The 20828-nt window shown below is 36.1% G+C and overlaps 1 protein-coding gene across 1 annotated transcript in view; it reads left to right on the top strand.

Annotated features, from left to right (window-relative positions):
- The first annotated feature begins 8283 nt into the window (after positions 1 to 8283).
- LOC136034724 (transforming growth factor-beta-induced protein ig-h3-like) overlaps positions 8284 to 20828 on the top strand; it is a 62771-nt gene continuing 50226 nt past the window's right edge. The window contains exon 1 of the mRNA XM_065716090.1: positions 8284 to 8474. Within this exon, the coding sequence (XP_065572162.1) occupies positions 8359 to 8474 (116 nt within the window). The 5' untranslated portion in view covers positions 8284 to 8358. The remainder of the gene's footprint in view (positions 8475 to 20828) is intronic.

The following is a 20828-nucleotide window of genomic DNA, read 5'->3' as shown; positions in this document are numbered from 1 at the left end:
ACTTTAACTTAACCGAAAAAAAGTGGATTTCACGTGTGTTGGATCTAAAACAAGTGTTCGATGTTCTCACTAATGAAAGTGGAAGCATACTAGACCTCATATTAACGAATCTTAACGAATCTTGAGGTATTTTGTGAACCACCAGTTTCCCTAGGACCACTCGCTAAGTCAGACTACAACGTTCTCTGGTGGAAACCGAAGAGCAAAAATCATATGACGAAACCAAAAAAGGTTAAAATAGTTTACCGACCCCTCAGTGAAAGCTCCATCCAAGCATTTGGCAGGTGGATCGCTAAATTTGACTTCGATCCAATCTGTGTTATAACAAATATTGATGAAAAAGTTGAGACATTATACTCGATTCTGCAGCACATGTGAAAATTCCAATGAAGGGAGCGCAGGATTTTCGAGCATTATTAAAAAAAAAAACAATGAAAAAATAATTATGACTAAGTTTTTTCAACTGGAAGTAAGGAGCAGCATTAAAACTGAAAACGAACAGAAATTATTACGCATATGAGGGGCTCACCTCCTCCTAATACCTCGCTCTTTACGCTAAAGTATTTTTAGTAATTTCAACTATTTATTTTATGGCTTTTGCGATTCAGGGGTCATTCTTTATGAATTGGGACAAAATTTAAGCTTTAATATAAAGAGCGAGGTACTGGCTCTTTATATGGCATATATGAGGGGTGAACCCCTCATATATGTACTAAAAACATGAGAATACAAAAGTTCGATTACGTAAGCTAATTTATAAGTAACGTATATCTTTTGCTAATAAAAACATTCGTAAAAAATTAAAAGTTCTAGTTGCCTTTTTAAGTAACCAAAAAATCGGAGGGCAGCTAGGCTTCCTCCCCGCTCCTTTTTTTCTCAAAATCATTCGATCAAAACTATGAGAAAGCCATTTAGCCAAAAAAATGAAATATGCAATTTCGTTTTAATTATTCCTCTGCGGAGAGCCAAAGTCAAAACATTCATTGATTCAAAAACGTTCGGAAATTAAATAAAAAAAACAAGTTTTTTAACTGAAAGTAAGGAGCGACATTAAAACTTAAAACGAACAGAAATTACTTCGTATATGAAAGGGGCTGTCTCCTCATCAACGCCCTGCTCTTTCCGCTAAAGTTTTTTACTGTTTAAAAAAGAAGAGTTGAGAGAAAGAGTCAAACTTTAGCGTAAAGAGCGGGGCGTTGGTGATGAAGCAGCCCCTTTCATATACGAAGTAATTTTTGTTCGTTTTAAATTTTAATGTTGCTCCTTACTTTCAGTTAAAAAACTTGTTTTTTTATATAATCTAGTTCAAAGGTGAACTGAAGGTTAGAATTCAAATTGTTAAAAAGAGTAAAAAAAGTGTTTTTCTCTCTATGATCCCACACTGAAATAAAATCATCGACAAACCGGCCCCAGAAACGGTGTTTCAGAGGAAAAGTGTTCAAAGTGGAGGTTTCAATAAATTCTATATAAAAAGTGGTCAAAAAAGGTGAAAGGCTCTTACCCATTGGAAGACCCATTATTTGGGTGAAAATGTGATTATTGTACCGAAAATATAAGGAAGATCTATTGCAAAGGCGAACAAGACGGATAATGGTTTCGATATCTAATTTTTTTATTCAGTATGGTCAATATTATCTTTTAGTCTTTTGAAGAGCAAATTCACACTTTCTAACGTCACATGACGCATACCTAGAAATGGCATCGAAACTGGCCAAAATTGGGTCCTTTTTTGTATCCAAGTTCTATTGCGACTAGGTGAATTGAATTTTTAATGTAAGAAGTTTGCGTTGACATACGAGGACAAAAAATTGTGGATAACCATTTTCCAGTCTGGAAGCTGGAGAAGTAATGGAGAACACGGGGAGGGCGCATAGGATCTCCATCTTTGTGGATTTTTGGGAGACCATAGAACCTAGGAGCGGAGCACCCTTTAGGATAAATTATTTTGTATATTTTGGAGAGTCATGAGTCTTTCAGTATTTTAATTTCACAGCTCTTTTCGTACTTCACGAGTGAATTTGTCAGTAGGGTTTGAATTTACAAAAAATTCGTGAAGTATGCTCTTTTCGTGATTCTATTCTAGTTTTTCGTGTTGAATTCAAGCCGTTTTCGTAAAGTGCGAAAAGAGCTGAAAAATATACAAACTGAATTATTTATTACTCCTCAAATGTACAAAATATTTTACCCTAAAAGCTGTTCCGCTTCTAAATTCTATGGTCCCCCCCCAAAAAAAATGGAGACTGGTGATTTCGCCTTGGCTAAACAAGTCTATGACATTTCACAGCATTTCATTTTATTTGACCCCTTAATTATTGCTCCCGTTAAAGGTATCATGCAAGTATTCAGGGAGGCAGTTGAGATAAAAAGCACGTTCACCGAAAGGCACCTCTCAACACAGACACTGGGAAAACCTATTTAAGCCCCATTTATAGTGGACTAATAAATTTGCAGGATTTAGCACTGGGTAAAAAGGAAATGTTTGATTTAAGACGGGTTCGAAAAGGCTGTGTGTATTAAAGTGAAACTTTCGGGAATGTTGAGGGGTATTTTGATCTAGATCAAAACACACTATGTGCATCCCGTTTATCAAAAAGGTGGAACCGTAATGTCTTAGGAACATCTGAGGGTATTAAGTTGAAACTTTTAGAGGTGTATTTAGGGAGATGTTAAAAATAGTGTAAGAGATACCAGCCCCTATCCATTCCCTATCTAGCTATCCTCATCCAAACCTGTCCAATCAAAATTAATGAAATAGCCATCTTTGTCGAAATAGTCCGGTATAAACCCACACAGCTCCTGGGGTAAGGACTGGAAGCTATACTAACCGCCCAATGTTTACAACTAACTAAGATATGTTATGTATAACCATAGTATACAGTAGTAATCGAAGCCTCATCTGTACAAGTGGGCCCATAGGGGTATATCTGAAGTTGCTGGTCCCTAAAAACGCAGATATTATTGACTATTGATCAATTATGTACACCTGGTTGTTACGTAATCCTTCAGGGGATGTTTTTTCTTCGAGATTTGTTTTCAATGTTTCCCCTCAGGGCTGCTAATCCATTAAAGACCCCGCGTATGTATCTGATCATAACGTATTGCGCACATGTGGGTGTTACGTGTTATAGTTTCGGGGATATTATTGTATGCATATGAAAATTTAGACGCACGCGTCATTGGTTTTTCTTCAAGACGTTTTTTCATGAAACCCATGTCTTGTGTAAGGGACCAAAATTTTGCTGGCCTAAAACACGATTAAATTTCGCAGAGATAGTCTCAAGCGTGGAGGCGGGTATATTTGGTTCAAGAGATATTGTGGAGAACCCAGAATTACTTCGAAGAGAGATTGTTAAGAATCTATTTTACTTTACTCCGTATTCCTCTAACTCAAAAAATTAGTAAGCACAAATTCTCAAAATTTAACAAAAGACCCAGACATCATTATCACCAGAGCTGACAAAAGAAATGAAGTTGTTATCCTTGATAAAATTTCATATAACAAAAATGTTAAGGATGGTTTATCCGACACTCACACATATAAACCTATAGATTCACCAACCGAAAAACTCACCTGTGAAGAACGAAAAAAGTTGGAAATTTTACCAACTGAAAGACTCATTACTCCAAAAATGTACAAAATATTTTATCTTAAAGGGTACCTATTCCATAACCTAATTTCCAAAGTCTCCCGAAAATCCGGAAAGATGGAGTTCCTCTGCACTCAATTGTGGCCTCCTTAAGTTCTTCAGCTTCCAGACTGGGAAAATGGCTATCCACTATTTTTCATCCTTTCATGTTACCGCAAAATTCTTACGTTAAAAGCTCAGTTCACCTTGTTGAAAAATTAAAAAACTTTGATCTAAATAATACACAATTTTTACCAAATTTGATACCATTTCTATTTATACTTCATGTGACATCAGAAAGTGCGAATTTGCTCTTCAATAGAAACTAGAAGATAATATTGCCCAGATGGACTGAAAAACACGAGATATCGAAACCATTGTGCGTCTTGTTCGCCTTTGCAATAGATCCTCCTTATATTTTCCGTACGATAATCAATTTTTCACCCAAATCATGAGTCATCCAATGGGTACGAGCCTTTCACCTTCTTGGTAATTTTTCATAGGATTTATCCAAACCTCCGCTTTGAACACTTTTCCTCTGAAACTCCAGTTTTGGGGCCGGTTTGTCAATGATGTTATTTATATGTGGGATCATGGAGACATAGCACTTAACATTTTTTTTACTCATCTTAACTTGACTCATTATTTTTTGGTTCTCAAATCCAGTCATTTTTAATCCTGACACACTCACTACTGATTATAGACTAAAAATGATTCTTTCTTGCTAGTAACAAACTTAATCCTTTTTATAGATTGATTTAGATCGTTGTCTTATACATATTTCACTAATGAACTTAATCCTTCTTGTAATCTCTGTTAATGTATTATATTCACTCTTGCTGCAAAGCATAACTGTTCTTCCGACTTGAATCTTGACATAAAGAAAGAAAAAGATCCAAAATGGAGTTTTTAAAGGCCAAATGAAAATACTGAAGAAAACACAGAAAGCGAATATTTCGACAGAAAACAGCCTCTCTTCTTCAGCGCGAACAAAATAATATGATCAAGGAAAAAACAAAAATTAAAAAACAAACACGGAAAGTACAACAAAACCAATGAAAAAAATATCCAAAAAATAAATAAGATTCAATAAAAGACTAAAAATTAAAAGATTTAAAGTCGAATACCTAACAAACAATAAAGTGAGTTAACCGCCAATATCCACCCGATTTGCACAAAATCCAAAAAAAATTGAACTGCTAACGACGGATACTAACTAATAACTGAGAAATGAAAGAAAAAAAATCATTCATTCTAACAGACGAAGCAACAATTGAATAAATTGGAGAACTGGGTAACCTGATTTCTCAATTTAGCCATTGCTTTTCTTGCGGATACCCTTTGAGACCTAAGGGACTGATGATGTTTTGGATAATGTGATTGGGGAAGTGGTTTAAAGTCTACTTCAGGGATACCTAAAGTATCGGCTTCTCTTTTGAGAAAGCAGAAATACGACTCATTTATTCTTAAATCACGTGAATCTCTGTTCAAAGCGAGACCTAAATGTCGGTATTTATAAATTTCAACAGCTTCTCTGTAGTACTGGACAATTGAAAATTACCTTTGTCATGCGAAATTAGGCTAGCTTGGTTAAATAAAGCACAAGGGTCTGGATTATTAAATATGTGTTCTGAGAGGGCAGAGTCAAAATTTTCTGTTTTTTTTCGCTTTTTAAGAGTATTATTAAAGGAGGTAGATTGCTGAGCTAATCTATCCGTAAGTCGTTGATCAGTTCTTCCGAAGTACCATAGACCAGAAGAGCAAGGGATAATTTAGTCACCGGAGTTTTCACCTATCGGAATAGGTTCTTTACCTTGATAGATTTGGGAACCGATACTTTTTCTGGGTCTATAGTAGACGAAAATATTATTTTTCCTTACATTTAGGAAATGTGGTCTGAAACCCCTTCATCGTACGGGAGACCAAGATAAACTGAATTTTTCGTTTGATTTGCGTTTACTGTGTCACTATCAGATCGTTTTTTAATGCGTTTTCAGTTATAGAATTTATTAAACTAATGGGATAACCATTCCCAAAGGTGGCCAAGCTCAGAATTCAGGAAACATGGAGAACAAACTTGCAATGCTATGTCAACTAGAAAAGTTACCACTCCTCTTTTCACAGCAGGAGAATAACTAGAGGAATAACTTAAGTTACAGTCACTATTTGTGGGTTTTCTATAGACTCAAATCTCGAAGCGAGTATCATTTACATGAACCAGGACATTTAAGAAAGGAAGACGCCTTTCTACCTCTAACTCCTGATTAAGTTTAAAGACTCCAAAGATTTGTCACCACGCTCCGAAAAATAAAAATACCGTCTTTAAAACCCACCCCGAATTCCGGGTTACAAAAACTTAGCAAAATACCCTTTTCTTTAAGGTTCTATGAAGATATTAGCCTCAATTGGTGAAAGGGATAGCCCATTGAAAGCCCATATTTCAATCTATAAGAAATGCCTCAATAGCGGAAGTAAAAAGAAGTTCTCTTAGAAAGGACTGTAAGTGAAAGAAGTATCTGATTCGAAAGTGTACATTTTTCTGGCATAGACGGGTTAGAACTGGCCATTGTTGTGTTTCGTTTAACAGAAACTTGCTTTAACTTGGAAACGAAATCGACCGAATTTTTAACATAGGATTTTTGAGCCTAAATTAGCGGGCAAAATACAACTGATAAGGATTTTCCTATTTTTCCTGTAGGAGAATTAAATGAGGAAACAATGGGTCGAAGTGGATGGCTTATGAATTTTAGAAAGACCATAAAAGCGAAGAGACGTGAACCCACGTAGTTAAAACCTTTTTTTACATTTGATCTGTGGTTTCATCTTTTTCGTTAGATAAGAAAGTTCTTTTTGGACTTCCTTGACAAATTTTATAGTAGCTTATTGGTCATTTGTGTTAGAATCGTTTAAAATTTCTATGACTTTTCTTGTCGTAATCATCTGAATCCAATACAACAACAGTATTGCCTTTATCAGCCTCAGGAATAATCCTGGAATGATCTTTATGTAGTGAACGTAAGACTAAGTGTTCATTTTCACCGACTTTTTTTTTATTTTGATTATGAACAGAAGGCGAATTCAACAAGGTTTCGACAAAATGTTGTCTAACCTCAGCAACCTCTCCAACCTCCGCACGAGAGTCACGAAGTGCCCCTTCTTTGAGGTGACGATTACGTCACCCTCACCTGAAAATATTGGATGATGATCATTTTTAAAAACCATGGCTTTCCCGCTTGACTAGCCGACTCTAACAAACCCTATTGTGTAACATCCGAGCCCTATTACGCAGAAATCTCGAAAGTCCTGATTTTGTGGGGCCCCTGAATGTTTGTAATACTAAAAAAACTATAATGTACCCTATTACATAACAACCAAGGCAAACATTCCCTATTACGTAAGAGACACATGCATATGGAAGAAAACATTCTCTATGATATAGGTGTACTCTACCGTTACAGGTGCGCTATAGTATTGCGCGGGTGCATGTAATTACTTCGTGAGGGACTAGTACTTTCAGGTTTAACCCCTATGTGCCTTCCAGAATAGATTGAGCCATCACTAGTTTCATTTCCACTTTTCGAAGTTGTAAAATATGAGGATCTAATATTGAACGGATAAATTTTACGAAGTAAAAACACCTTAGATATTAGGGGAAAAAATGGACCTGATCAAATGCGGCAAAACAGGAAGTTTAAAATCTTTTTTCAATTTTACCAATAACTTGGTTTATATTTTTACTTGATGATAAGGTTTCAAAGGCAGTATATTTGGAAAAATATTGAAATCTGACATATTATGAGGTGTAATGGACCCCTGTTTTTCTCGTTTTCCTTGTGTTAAAAACGAGCATGGATTATTATTAATTACAAAATATATAATCAAAGTAAAAAGCAAATTTGACTATTAAAAAGAAACTTTTAAACAGTTTTGAAGCTACTTAATAAATTGTATTTTTTTCACTTATTTTTAGGGGGTTTCTGCCCCTCTCCCCTCACCGACGCCACTGCTCACTATTGGTATTATAGCTGGTGGGATCAAAAAATATTACCTGATGAATCAATCCAATATTTCTGTATGCTGTTCAATGACTTTGAGATTATCATTTTTTTGCTTATGTTTTAATATAATTTTAATTGCACACTAAAAGTTACTGATATCAAAGCTGGTGTAAGACTGGGAAAAGCTTTATAAATTAGTTTGTTGTTGTCAAGCTGCGTAAACTTTTTTACTCCTAAATTGATATTCTTGACTTTTGAGTTTTCAGTAAAGCGCTAGTTTTCTATAATCCTAAAAACATAGGGAAATGTAACTAGTTGGTTTATTTGTACTAGTTTTATTGATATATGGTAGATAGACTGCGAAGTAATATTTTAAGTTTCAACTTCGCTCCATACTTCCCTCAGGTTTTTTTTATTAATTTTAGTAAAACTCAAATTATGTTTTAAAATGGGTGGGTCGCGCTCCGAGATCCCAGTAGCTGATAATAAAATTAATATAATTTTGTATCAATTGATAGCCAGGATTTGATTTTTTTTACAGAACGGAGCTGAAAAAAATAAAAAGTACAGTTTCATAAATTATTATCTTTGATCATCATTAAAGCTTTTTTTCAACAACCTGAAGAGGATTTCCCTAGCCAGCGTCATTAGCGGTTTCTAAGCGCCAGAAGGGCATGCTCGCTCTCATGCTTCCGTGTCATATTCAGTATTGAAAGTGAAGTTGAGTAAGAAAGATGAAGCTTCTTTCATTGCTATTGTTGATAGGCTTCAGTGCCGTATTCTGTGATGATAGTTATCCTAGGGGTGTGCGAAACTTGCACCCTAGGTTTTGGGATCAATTTTCTACAAGGTATTTTCTTTTTATTCTGAACCAACTTTTGATGATAAATTAACAGGCGATACACAATGAGCAAATTTAGACAAGCAGCTCTTTACCCCCCCCCCCCCCCTATTGTGCAATTTATTGCTCAAATTATATATTTTCTTTGAATTTTACCATTTGTCACCTTGTTTCTACCCATAAATTGAAATCAATCCTGGCGAAATTAAGAAAAAGGTAAACATAAGAAATTAGCCTATATAATTTGGGCTGTATATTTGCACATTAAGGTGTTGGGGGTAAACATCGGGTAAGTATTTGACTGTTCACATTAATGACTTATCAATAAAGTGAGCATACCACTTGATGCCCTTTTTATGCTCTACGAATATAATAATCGCCTCTATCGTAAATTCAAATTTAAGCACTAAGCTCTAAAAAACGACAAATTTGACAAAATAATACTACATTTCCTCAGTGCCAAAATTATTTATAATAAGGTTAGTTTAGGTTAGGCTAGGTCAAAAAGTGCTTAAATTTGAATTTAAGAAAAGGGATCGAGCAGTATATTCACTATTGGTAAGTCAATAACATGAACAGCCATATATTCACCAGACATTGCATTCAAAATGTATTAGCAGCAATTATTCTGCACATATGAAGCAAGAATTTCTTTCTCATCATGTTTCCATCTCAACAATTCCAACTCTAGGTTTCTACCGTTTCTTCAGACAAATAGATTAACGGCAAAAATTCAACATCGACAAAATAGAGGGTAAAATCTTAGTTTAGCTACTACTTACTACCTTGGAAAGGGGTTTGGTTACGGAAATGAAACTCATGGTTGGATCTACAGACTAAAGAAAGTCTTGGGAAGGCATCTTGAAGTAGGCCTACCTACCTCCACTCATTCTCCCTATAGAGGGAAGTGACTTTTGATGACATTTAAAAAGCTTTCTATTATGAAAGTGAAACCTTGCATAACAGATCTTCTGCTTAAATGAAGTAGGCCTACAAGAAAACTATTTTCAGCTTCACAAGTATGCTCAGTCCTAATTTATGAAGTTTCAAGGATCTGCAAATATATTTTCTAAATTTAGAAAAAAAAAACTGTTGATATGGCTCAAAATTCTGCCCAAATAAAAGGAATTGCATTTTAAGAATTAAAACTACAGAAAAAGAAAGTGATAAGGTCATTTTTTTTTTTCAAATCTCAAAAGGTATAGACCTGTCAAGTAGGCAAAATTACAAGACTTAAAAATAAGAAGAGGGTTATTATGTTATGTTTTTGGCCCTGGTTTCACTACTGAAAGTTTTATTTTCATAACCTAACCCTCTTTCAAGATAGTGAAAAGTAGCTAAGCTAGAATTTTACCAAATAGAGAATAGGAAAATATATTTTCAATCTCTCTTTTCAATTTTCAATATATCCTCTCTTCAAATAGGCCTAGCCTAGAGTTTATGGCAGAGGAGCAACGTTGAAAAAACAAGAAACAGAAAAAACGCAAGCATAGGCTTATATAATTTGGGCTATAGGTCTATATTTACCAAATTGGGAGTGGGGATAAAGTAAAGTGAAGCGCCTTTTTGAAAATATACAAGTAACCTTAGTATTTCAGAATTTTTAAGTTGTTGTAAGAATTTTTTGCACTAGCAACGAAAAATCAAGGCCAAATTTTCCAATTAACTCACTAATCGGATAAATAAGAAATAAATATATCTATAGAATCAGAATTCCATCCTGAATCCAAATATAGCATAACATTCATTTTCGTCTGAAATTATCTTTACCCCACCCTTTATGCGCAAATACGTACCCTGAGTTTTAGACTATATATGCACGGAATACTCCGTAAGTCACTCTTTTCTTCAAGTCTATTTAACAGTTTGTCAAATTAATCGAAAAGTCATTGCATATGTATAATTCAAGGTATATACTTGCATACTAGGGGGAAAACGGGGAAAACAGCTGTGAAAAACGGGTTTTTCCACAGTCTGGAATATATCTTTCGGTAAATGTTTAGTTTCGTCACAAGCTGTCTAAGGCGTATTACTGCATAAGGCAAGATCCTGATGATCGCATATTCTTTCTTTGTCATTATTAAAGAAGGGCATCCATTTTTAGCTCTCCGAAATCCCCCTCCGACGTGACTAAAAATGCGTAAATTGGACTTGCTTACAGGTAATATTACCTATAGAATGAAGCCTATTAGTCCCTGAGCCCCGGGGGGCGAGGTCTGTATTCTATAGTTATTCAACAAAGAGTGATAAAATTAAAAAAAAAACCTCAAACGAGTTTTATTAAATAAGTATAGAATACAGACCTCAACCCGCTGCCCGCAGGGCTCATGGACAAATACGCTTCGCTGTATAGGTAATGTTATCTGTAAGCAAGCCCACTTTACGCATTTTTAGTTTCGTCCATGGAGGAGGAAGGAGGTCAACCAGAAAGGGATGCGATTTTAGAATTAGCATTTCTATGTGCTCTAAACTTGAAACTGTGCTGCTTCGCAGCAGAGTTTCAAGTTCAGAGCACTTGTGACGAAACTAAACATTTACCTATCTTTGTTGTCTTCGTCTGTGATTGAGTTACTCCTGATAATTTGGAGAATAAAATTATTATATAGTCCATGTCCCTTGACTATTTGGATGTGAATCCCTCTTGCTCCCCCCCAATAAATGCGTTGAAGCTACGCCCATGTTGCCTCTCAGTCTAAGCAATCTAATGGTCCTGTGTCAATTTTAAATTCTTGGTCAACCTGCCTGAGACTCTAGGCGGGTGTGCTTTTCTAAAAGCTAATACATAAGTATTTGTCCAATAAGAGAGGCATACTTACCCCCGCCGTTTACCCGTGTCATTTAACCAAACGTTTGGAAAACTATGGATTTCATCAGTCGCCTGCGAGTCCAGGGAACTTATTGGCCATGTGTCAATCCTATGACACGGTATTCCACCTGTAGATTACAAGCGGCCAAGCTTATTCGGCTTAGGTTTCACTTGTTCGCCTGTAAGTCCAAGCAAATTCAGTCCCATATTTTGTATACAAGTCAGTGGACATTGTCCGTCACGCGTCAACCCAAGATCAATCCAATCTTTCATCCTTTAGTTCTTTGACTATCTACCTTAGTTCTGCCCTAAGAATTACGTATGGGCAGATGATAGATAGACTTATCTATCAACAAATGAAATTACATCATTTTTATACAGTCCTAATAAGGGCGTATGCCAGATTTGCCTTTCACTAACTCCGACTATCTTTCTTGCCTTTTTCTACAATTAGCCATGGCTTGATGCCATTAAGTACGTGATTTTAATTCAAAATCAACGGACTCGGTCGAGTTTTTCGAAATGAGTCTTTTTTTTCATCCAAGGGCTATACAGGGTACCATCAGAGTGGGTTGGGTTGCATTGCCAGAAATACGACCATAATATTTGCAAAGAAGATGAAATAAGAATTAATGGTGCTTTTTTTATTATAATTATTATTAAGATGTTTCCTTCAAAAGAGAGGTACTTTTAGACTTTTGCATAACCCCATGTTAAATCCAGGGGTGCAGTACTCTGTAGGACAGGGGGGCAACTGCCCACAGGCCCCAGCTTGCCGTCCCCCTAGCTGAAATTTGCCGTCTTCAAAAAACTTACCAAAACTAAGATAACCCTACATAATTCAAGTATCCAAGGAAAAAGACCAGTTTTTCTTTAGTATGCATTTACTTTTATGGTACTATATGCATCATTTTTCACTATCATTTTAACTTGTCTTGGGGAAGTTGGCTCCAATCTCCCATCTCGATTCTGACAAACTTACGCCACTGGTTAAATCCAGGCACTATGGAGGAGGGATGAGATGCAATTGGCATAGTGACATTCTAATCTGGCCTATTGGTTCTTCAGAAGGAAATGCTACAATAACAAAAGAGTTATACTGTTCGATTCTCCAATTAACACCTTCCTAATATAATGGTCACTAATATAATATAATGTCCTAGAAACACCCCCCTCCCCCGTTAATGGGGCCAGATATAGCCATAAGGTATATGCAAAACTACAAGAAAATACTATAATAATAGGAATTCTTACTTTTATCATCTACCACCAGATTTTCTTGGTCCCTTCTATTTTCATTTGGGTTTGTTAATTATTTAATTTCATCTGGGTTTAATATTTATTCAACTGTTCGTTATTTCACAATGTAGTGATGTTAGAGATGTTAAAGGATAGAATGCCAGTTAAGGAAGAGACACACTATGATTCAATCATTAAAACCAAAAGCCAAAAACATTATTTAGGGCTAAATCTGGTACAATTAGACGATTATAGATGGCACAATAGATGGGGCACTGTTGTAACGGTAGTGGTAGTGACCATCATATTTGGAAAGGGTTTTGATTCGGGAATCGAATGATGCTACTTTTTTCTTACTTGAAAGCCCTTCCCGCCTAATTACTTAGGCTCTTGATTCATTTCTGAAAGTCTCATTCGCTTGGTTCAGCTACTTTCCATGAGAGCAAGAAGCCCCCCTACTGGAACTTTACCACTAAAAACCTAACAAATAGAACATTTCTCAGTCCAGTGGTTTAAGAAATCTTTCTTTTAGTATTAGGTTCAGAAAAGATTTTACCATATAGTGTTGGACAACGTCTGGCCTCATTAGAGGGGAGGAGATGGCTGGTTCGAAATTGTGCTGCAGGGAATATCATGTTTGGCAAACACATTCAATAGAGAATCTAACGGTGTACTTTTTTATGTGATTTCTGCTCTAATACACATTCCCCAAAACATTTTCGGTTTAGGTCGTTCTGAAAGGCCGAAATAATGAATTTTCAAGTTATATTTTTTTTTGTTTCAACGTTTTGGGTTTACGGGCAATTTTTATCCGTTATGAATGTAACCTTCATTCAAATGAAGGCAAATTAGGGGTAAAATCGCTGATTAATCAGGAGTACTTCTCACAAAGAATGACAATCAAATGACGTGAAAATCCATCGAACATTCTTGTATTAAAGGAAATATATCTAAAAAAAAAAACTAATGTAGAGTTTTTATGGGGGTTTAAGCTACCAGCTGACTTGAAAACCACAAAGAACACCCATATTAAAACATAGAAAAAGACACTGTAAACTTTACATTTATTCCGTGGTTTTTACCGTAAAGTTATTGTGTGGTTTGCGCAATCACCTAAGTGATGTCTTTCCCTTTCATCTTGATTATTCTGGTTGATAAACAAATTTCACCTTTCGCCTGAATTCACGCTGAAGCTTGGACAAAGGAATAGGAACTGGTTCGGCGGCGTGACTAGAAAAAATTATGGCAACCTACATAGCTGATGGTTATGCAACTTCGGGTTGTGTTGTTTTCCTAAACGTTAATACTTAAATTGGTAGTCACCTTCAAGAAGCTTTTCGAATTATTCAGGTCATTTAGATTATACTTATTTCTTTTTTTGGAGGGGGGGGGGGGGAGAAACTGAGTTTTATAAACAATTCATTGTAATATAAAAACATAAACAAACGGGTTAACTTTTTTTTTTTAGCAATTTTAGTATTTTATTCGCATGTCTTCAATTGATATTCTTCAACGTTTGTACACACATGACCAACCAACAATGTGGGGGGACGTCTCGTGGGTCACCTGAAAACCGAAATAAAAAAGGCATTATCTTATTTCTTTCATTTTATCTCATCGCTTTTTTTCATTGTGACAATGTGTGACATTTGCTCCTGCTTCACTGTGTCAACATGTTTAAACGCATGACGGTAAATGAGATTAATTCAGGGATTATATTTAACTGCCGATTATCATTTATAATTGTCATTAAATTTCGTAATTCTTATAAATAATGAAATGTATATCGAAATAAACCGTGCCAGCTCGTGATTCCGTGCCAGTGTCACGTAGCTAACACATTTGCCATCTCGAGTCGTGATAGCAAATGTGTTAGTATCTCGAATGGTCTAACCAGTTGCCTATGCGTTTAGCACATCTGGGGCTGCCACTCAACGGAAAAAAATCAATACATGCCTAGCTGTAGTTAGTAGCTCTCAGAATAATTTGTGCTCGCGATGCTGGATGTCCCCCCAATTCCTACCCACCTGATATCAGAAATTGGGAGTCCAGGTGCACTGTAGCGAGAATGACTTGTTACGTGAATGAGATTTGGAGGATCACATCTGGCACCTTGTAAAAACAAGTGCAGGTGACAAAACATGGAGTTAAAGACCTAACAAAGAAACTTAAATGATTGCCCAAGTTCTGGATCACTGAGAAAAAACCTTCAGCTACAGATGTGACGGAGAATAAATGGTACTTGTCGGGTATTTGAAACACATTCAATAATTACGAAAATATTAAGCAAAGAAAAATTTTGTTCATGTAAATATAATTTTCATTTTTAATAGATTCTCATTTATAGACCGATTGTTGCAGAGGAAAGGAACCCATTGTTTCATTATAAACATTTGCTTTGGTTTTGTTCTAAAGTTATTATCATCAGTGATGGGAGTTTTTCTTTATAGTGTGAGCTGTTCTTATTTATTTTATTGTATATATATATATATATATATATATATTGTGTTTTAGTTGTCGTGTTTTTTTTTGTAATGTCGTAAAAAGTCTTAAATTGTCGGTTGTAATTTTTTTTTTCCTTTGAGAAAGGCTCTCGGACGTGAGGCCGAAACATTCGGAGTATTTTATTCTTTTAGTTAAAGTGTAGTTTTTATATTTTATTTTTGTTCATTGCTTTGTCGAAACTAAAACACGTTTTTTCTTTGCTTAATTTTTTTTGTAAATGGAAAAGCAGTGTGGTCTAAGAAATTATTTACATTCAATGATTACGCTTAGACTAGCTTTATTTAAAATCAAGTAGTTGCGGGCATCAAGCCATAATTCGATTTGCTATATCTCAGAAAACCAGTTTTATAAATACAACAAGAGCTAAGAGCTCATATGGCACTTGTGACGAGGCGAGAAGAGCTAAGAGCCAAGAGATCATATGGTATGAGCTCTAACAAAATTCTATGAATCAATAGATTGATTTAAAACGGAAAATAAGAGGCTTAATGCCGGTCAAGATTTAAAATAAGAGCTCTGAGTCACGATTTAAAGTTTGTTTAACTCAATAAAATTGTATTACACGTAACACAGGCTCGTAGAATTACAGTTGATTAAAGTAAAAACGGACTAAAAGCCTTTAAATAAAACTAAAAGCTGAAAGTGTAAATAAAACTAAATCTTAATAATTTACAGAAAAATAAAATAAAAAATAATAACATAACATTCAAAGTGGGTGAGGAAGACCTAATATTTTTTTTTTTATTAATATCAAATACGGTAAGCTTTGAAGCTTGTCGCAAAAGATTGATTTTAAAGGAAAATCAGAGGCTTGATGCAGGTAGGGAGCTCTGAGTCACGAGGTCCTTCTAAATATCAAAATTCATTAAGATCCGATCACCCACTCGTAAGTTATAAATACCTAATTTTTTCTAATTTTTCCTCTCCCTTTTGCCCCCCAGATGGTCGAATCTGGGAAAACGACTTTATCAAGTCAAATTGTGCAGCTCTCTGACACGCCTACCAATTTTCATCGCCCTAGCACGTCCAGAAGCACCGAACTCGCCAAATCACTGAACCCCTCCCCCCAACTCCCCCAAAGAGAGCGAATCCAGTACGATTCTGTCAATCACGTATCAAGGACATTTGTTTATTCTATCCACCAAGCTTCATCCCGATTCCTACACTCCAAGTGTTTTTCCAAGATTTCCCCCTCCAAATCCCCACAATGTCAAAAGATCTGGTCGGGATTTAAAATAAGAGCTCTGAGACATGAATTCCTTCTAAAAATCAAATTTCATTACGATCCGATCATCTATTCGTAAGATATAAATACTCCAATTTTCATGTTTTCCAAGAATTCCGGTTCCCCCCTCCAACTCCCCCGAATGTCACAGGATCTGGTCGGAATTTGAAATTAGAACTTCAAAGCACAAGATCCTTCTAAATATCAAATTTCATTAAGATCTGGTCACCCTTTCGTAAGTTACACATACCTCAATTTTCAAAATTACCCCCCCCCCCAATTCCACCAAAGAGAGCAGATCCGGTCCAGTTATGTCAGTCACGTATCTTAGACAGGTTTCTATTCTTCCCATCCAGTTTCATCCTGATCTTACCGCTTTAAGTATTTTCTAAGATTTCCGGTTCCCCCAACTGCCCCCCCCCCAATTACGTTTGATCTGGTTGAGATTTAAAATAAGATATCGGAGTTACGAGGTCCTTCTAAATATGAAATTTCATGAAGATTCGATCACTCCTTCGTAAGTTAAAAATACGTCATTTTTCTTATTTTTCAGAATTACCCCCCCCCCCCCCCGCAATTGAGCAGATCCGTTCCAATTATGTAAATCACGTATGCAAGACTTCTGCTTATTTTTCCAACCAAGTTTCATCCCAATCCCTCCAATCTAAGCGTTTCCCATCATTTTAGGTCTCCCCACCCCAAACTTCCCCCAATGTCACCAGATCCGGTCAGGATTTAAAATAAGAGCTTTGAGACACGATATCCTTCTAAAAATCAAATTTCATGGAGATCCAATCACCCGTTCGTAAGTTAAAAATACCTCATTTTTTCTAATTTTTCAGAATTAACCCCCCCCCCCCCAAATACCCCAAAAAGAGCGGATCCATTCTGGTTATGTCAATCATGTATCTAGGACTCGTGTTTTTTTCCACCAAGTTTCATCCCGATCCCTCCACTCGTTGGAGGTGTTTTCCAATTTTTAGGTTTCTCCCTCCCAACTCCCCCCCCCCAATGTCACCAGATCCGGTCGGGTTTAAAATAAGAGCTCTGAGCCACGATATCCTTCTAAATATCAAATTTCATTGAGATCCGATCACCCGTTCGTAAGTTAAAAATACCTCATTTTTTTTTCAGAAACCCCCCTCCCCCCAACTACCCAAAAGAGAGCGGATCCGTTCCGTTTATGTCAATCATCTATCTAGGACTTGTGTTTATTTTTCCCACCATGTTTCATCCCGATCCCTCCACTCTTAAGTGTTTTCCAAGTTTTAGGTTTCCACTCCCAACTCCCTGCCCCCATCACCAGATCTGGTCGGGATTTAAAATAAGAGCTCTAAGACACGATATCCTTCTAAACATCAAATTTCATTGAGATCCGATCACCCGTTCGTAAGTTGAAAATACCTCATTTTTCAAATTTTTAAGAATTACTCCCCCCCCCCAACTACCCCAAAGAGAGAAAATCAGTTCCAATTATGTCAATCATGTATCTGGGACTTGCGCTTATTTTTCCCATCAAGTTTCATCCCGATCCCTCTACTCTAAGTGTTTTCCAAGATTTTAGGTTTCCCCCCTCCAACTCCCCCCAATGTCATCAGACCCAGTCGGGATTTAAAATAAGAGCTCTGAGACACAATATCATTCCAAATATCAAATTTCATTAAGATCCAATCACCCGCTCATAAGTTAAAAATACTTCATTTTTTCTATTTTTTTCCGAATTAACCGGCCCCTACTTCCCCCCCAGATGGTCAAATCGGGAAAACGACTATTTCTAATTTAATCTGGTCCGGTCCCTGATACGCTTGCCAAATTTCATCGTCCTAGCCTACCTGGAAGTGCCTAAAGTAGCAAAACCGGGACTTTAGGTTTCCCCCCTCCAACTCCCCCCAATGTCATCAGATCCGGTCGGGATTTAAAATAAGAGCTCTGAGACACAATATCATTCCAAATATCATATTTCATTAAGATCCAATCACCCGCTGATAAGTTAAAAATACTTCATTTTTTCTATTTCTTGCGAATTAACCGGGCCCCCACTCCCCCCCAGATGGTCAAATCGGGAAAACGACTATTTCTAATTTAATCTGGTCCGGTCCCTGATACGCTTGCCAAATTTCATCGTCCTAGCTTACCTGGAAGTGCCTAAAGTAGCAAAACCGGGACCGACAGACCGACAGAATTGGCGACTGCTATATGTCACTTGGTTAATACCAAGTGCCATAAAAACAGTGACGGATGAGACAATACATAGAACTTGTATAATTTGGGCTATATATTCGCACATTAGGGAAGGGGGGTTAGGTTTTGTTTCTAAAGTATTATTTTATCATCATGTTTTGTTATCTAACTTCACTTCTTGGGTGTGTTTCCAATTGATATTTTTACAATTTAAAGATATGATACAAAGGTAAATTTATCCTGAAGCCAAGTGGTATTTTATATGCATTCCCAGTTCACAAATATGGAGATATATATGTGATACTTCGGTTAAAATACAATTATACCACTCATTACTTAACAGCTTGAAAACCTGGAATTTACCTTGATGAGTTTTTTTTTTACCAGTTCACAAATATGGAGATATATATGTGATACTTCGGTTAAAATACAATTATACCACTTATTACTTAACAGCTTGAAAACCTGGAATTTACCTTGATGAGTTTTTTTTTTTTACCAATTTTTACCAACTTTTTTTTTGTCCATCTGTGGAATGTATCTTTTAGCCAGTACCAGTTACAGTATCGAAACTTGCTTCTTTTTTTATCAGATATATAACGCCCAGAGTGGAGTCAAAACTCAGTATCCCACCCACATGGCTTCGTCGCAAATGTTCTTAAGTTTCGCAACTCTCCTCATTTCGCACGATACCAAAACATTTCATAAAACTCATTTTCCCGAGGTCATGATTGGCCTCATTATGGAAGTTAAAATATTTTGGACAACCTTTGCTCGAATTTGGAATGATAAATGTTAATGAAATGAAAAAAAAAATACCAGAAAAAAAGCAAGTCATAAATTTGCTACCTGGTAGACCAGTCACTTTACTCTTTGTAGAAATTAAATAAAAAAAAACAAGTTTTTTTAACTGAAAGTAAGGAGCGACATTAAAACTTAAAACGAACAGAAATTACTTCGTATATGAAAGAGGCTGCTTCCTCATCAACGCCCCGCTCTTTACGCTAAAGTTTGACTCTGTCTATCAATTCTTCTTTTTAAAACAGTAAAAAACTTTAGCGTAAAGACTGGGGCGTTGATGAGGAAGCAGCCCCTTTCATATACGAAATAATTTCTGTTCTTTTTAAGTTTTGATGTCGCTCCTTACTTTCAGTTAAAAAAACTTGTTTTTTTTTATTTAATTTCTGAACGTTTTTGAATCAATGCATGTTTTGATTTTGGCTCTCCGCAGAGGAATAATTAAAACGAAATTTGCATTTTTTTTTTTTTTTTTTTGGCTAAATGGCTTTCTCATAATTTTGATCTGATTTTGAGAAAAAAAGAGCGGGGGAGGAAGCCTACTTGCCCTCCGATTTTTTTGGTTAATTAAAAAGGCAACTAGAACTTTTAATTTTTTACGAATATTTTTATTAGTAAGAGATTTACGTAACTTATAAATTAGCTTACGTAAAGAAGTTTTGTATTCTCATATTCTTATTACATATATGAGGGGGTTCGCCCCCTTGTCAGTTCCTCGCTCTTTACACTAAAGCTTAAATTTTGTCCCAATTCATTAAGAATGACCCCAGAATCACAAAAGCCGTAGAATAAATAGTTGAAATTACTAAAAAGACTTTAACGTAAAGAGCGAGGTATTAGGAGGAGGTGAGCCCCTCAAATGGGTAATAATTTCTGTTTGTTTTAAGTTTTAATGCTGTTCCTTACTTCCAGCTGAAAGTACTTTTTCATATTTATTTTTTCATTGTGTTTTTAAATAATGCTAGTAAATCCTGCGCTCCCTTCATGGAGATTTTCATCCCCCATGACAAATTATCGATGGAAAGTTCCCCCAGCATATCCCCCTCTTCTCAACCCCTCCCCCAACCAAAAAAATCCTCCTGAAAACGCCTGTACACTTCCCAATAACCATTACTATATGTAAGCATTGGTCAAAGTTTGTAACTTGTTGCCCCTCCCATGGGGACTGTGGGGGAGTAAGTCGTCCCTAAAGACATAGTTATAAGGTTTTTCGACTACGCTGAATAAAATGGCTATCTCAGAATTTTGATCCGTTGACTTTGGTAAAATAATTAGCGTGGGAGGGGGCCTAGGTGCCCTCCAATTTTTTTGGTCACTTAAAAAGGGCACTAGAACTTTTCATTTCCGTTAGAATGAGCCCTCTTGCAACATTCTAGGACAACTGGTTCAATACGATCACCCCTGGGAAAAAGAAAAAAAAACAAAAAAACAAATAAACACGCATCCGTGATCTGCCTTCTGGCAAAAAATACAAAATTCCACATTTTTGTAGATAGGAGCTTGAAACTTCTACAGTAGGGTTCTCTGATACGCTGAATCTGATGGTGTGATTTTCGTTAAGATTCTATGACTTCTAGGGGGCGTTTCCCCCTATTTTCTAAAATAACGC

This window comes from Artemia franciscana, chromosome 13, assembly GCF_032884065.1.
Source record: "Artemia franciscana chromosome 13, ASM3288406v1, whole genome shotgun sequence".
Classification (NCBI taxonomy): Eukaryota; Metazoa; Arthropoda; class Branchiopoda; order Anostraca; family Artemiidae; genus Artemia; species Artemia franciscana.
This window is presented reverse-complemented; position numbering and strand designations above follow the sequence as displayed.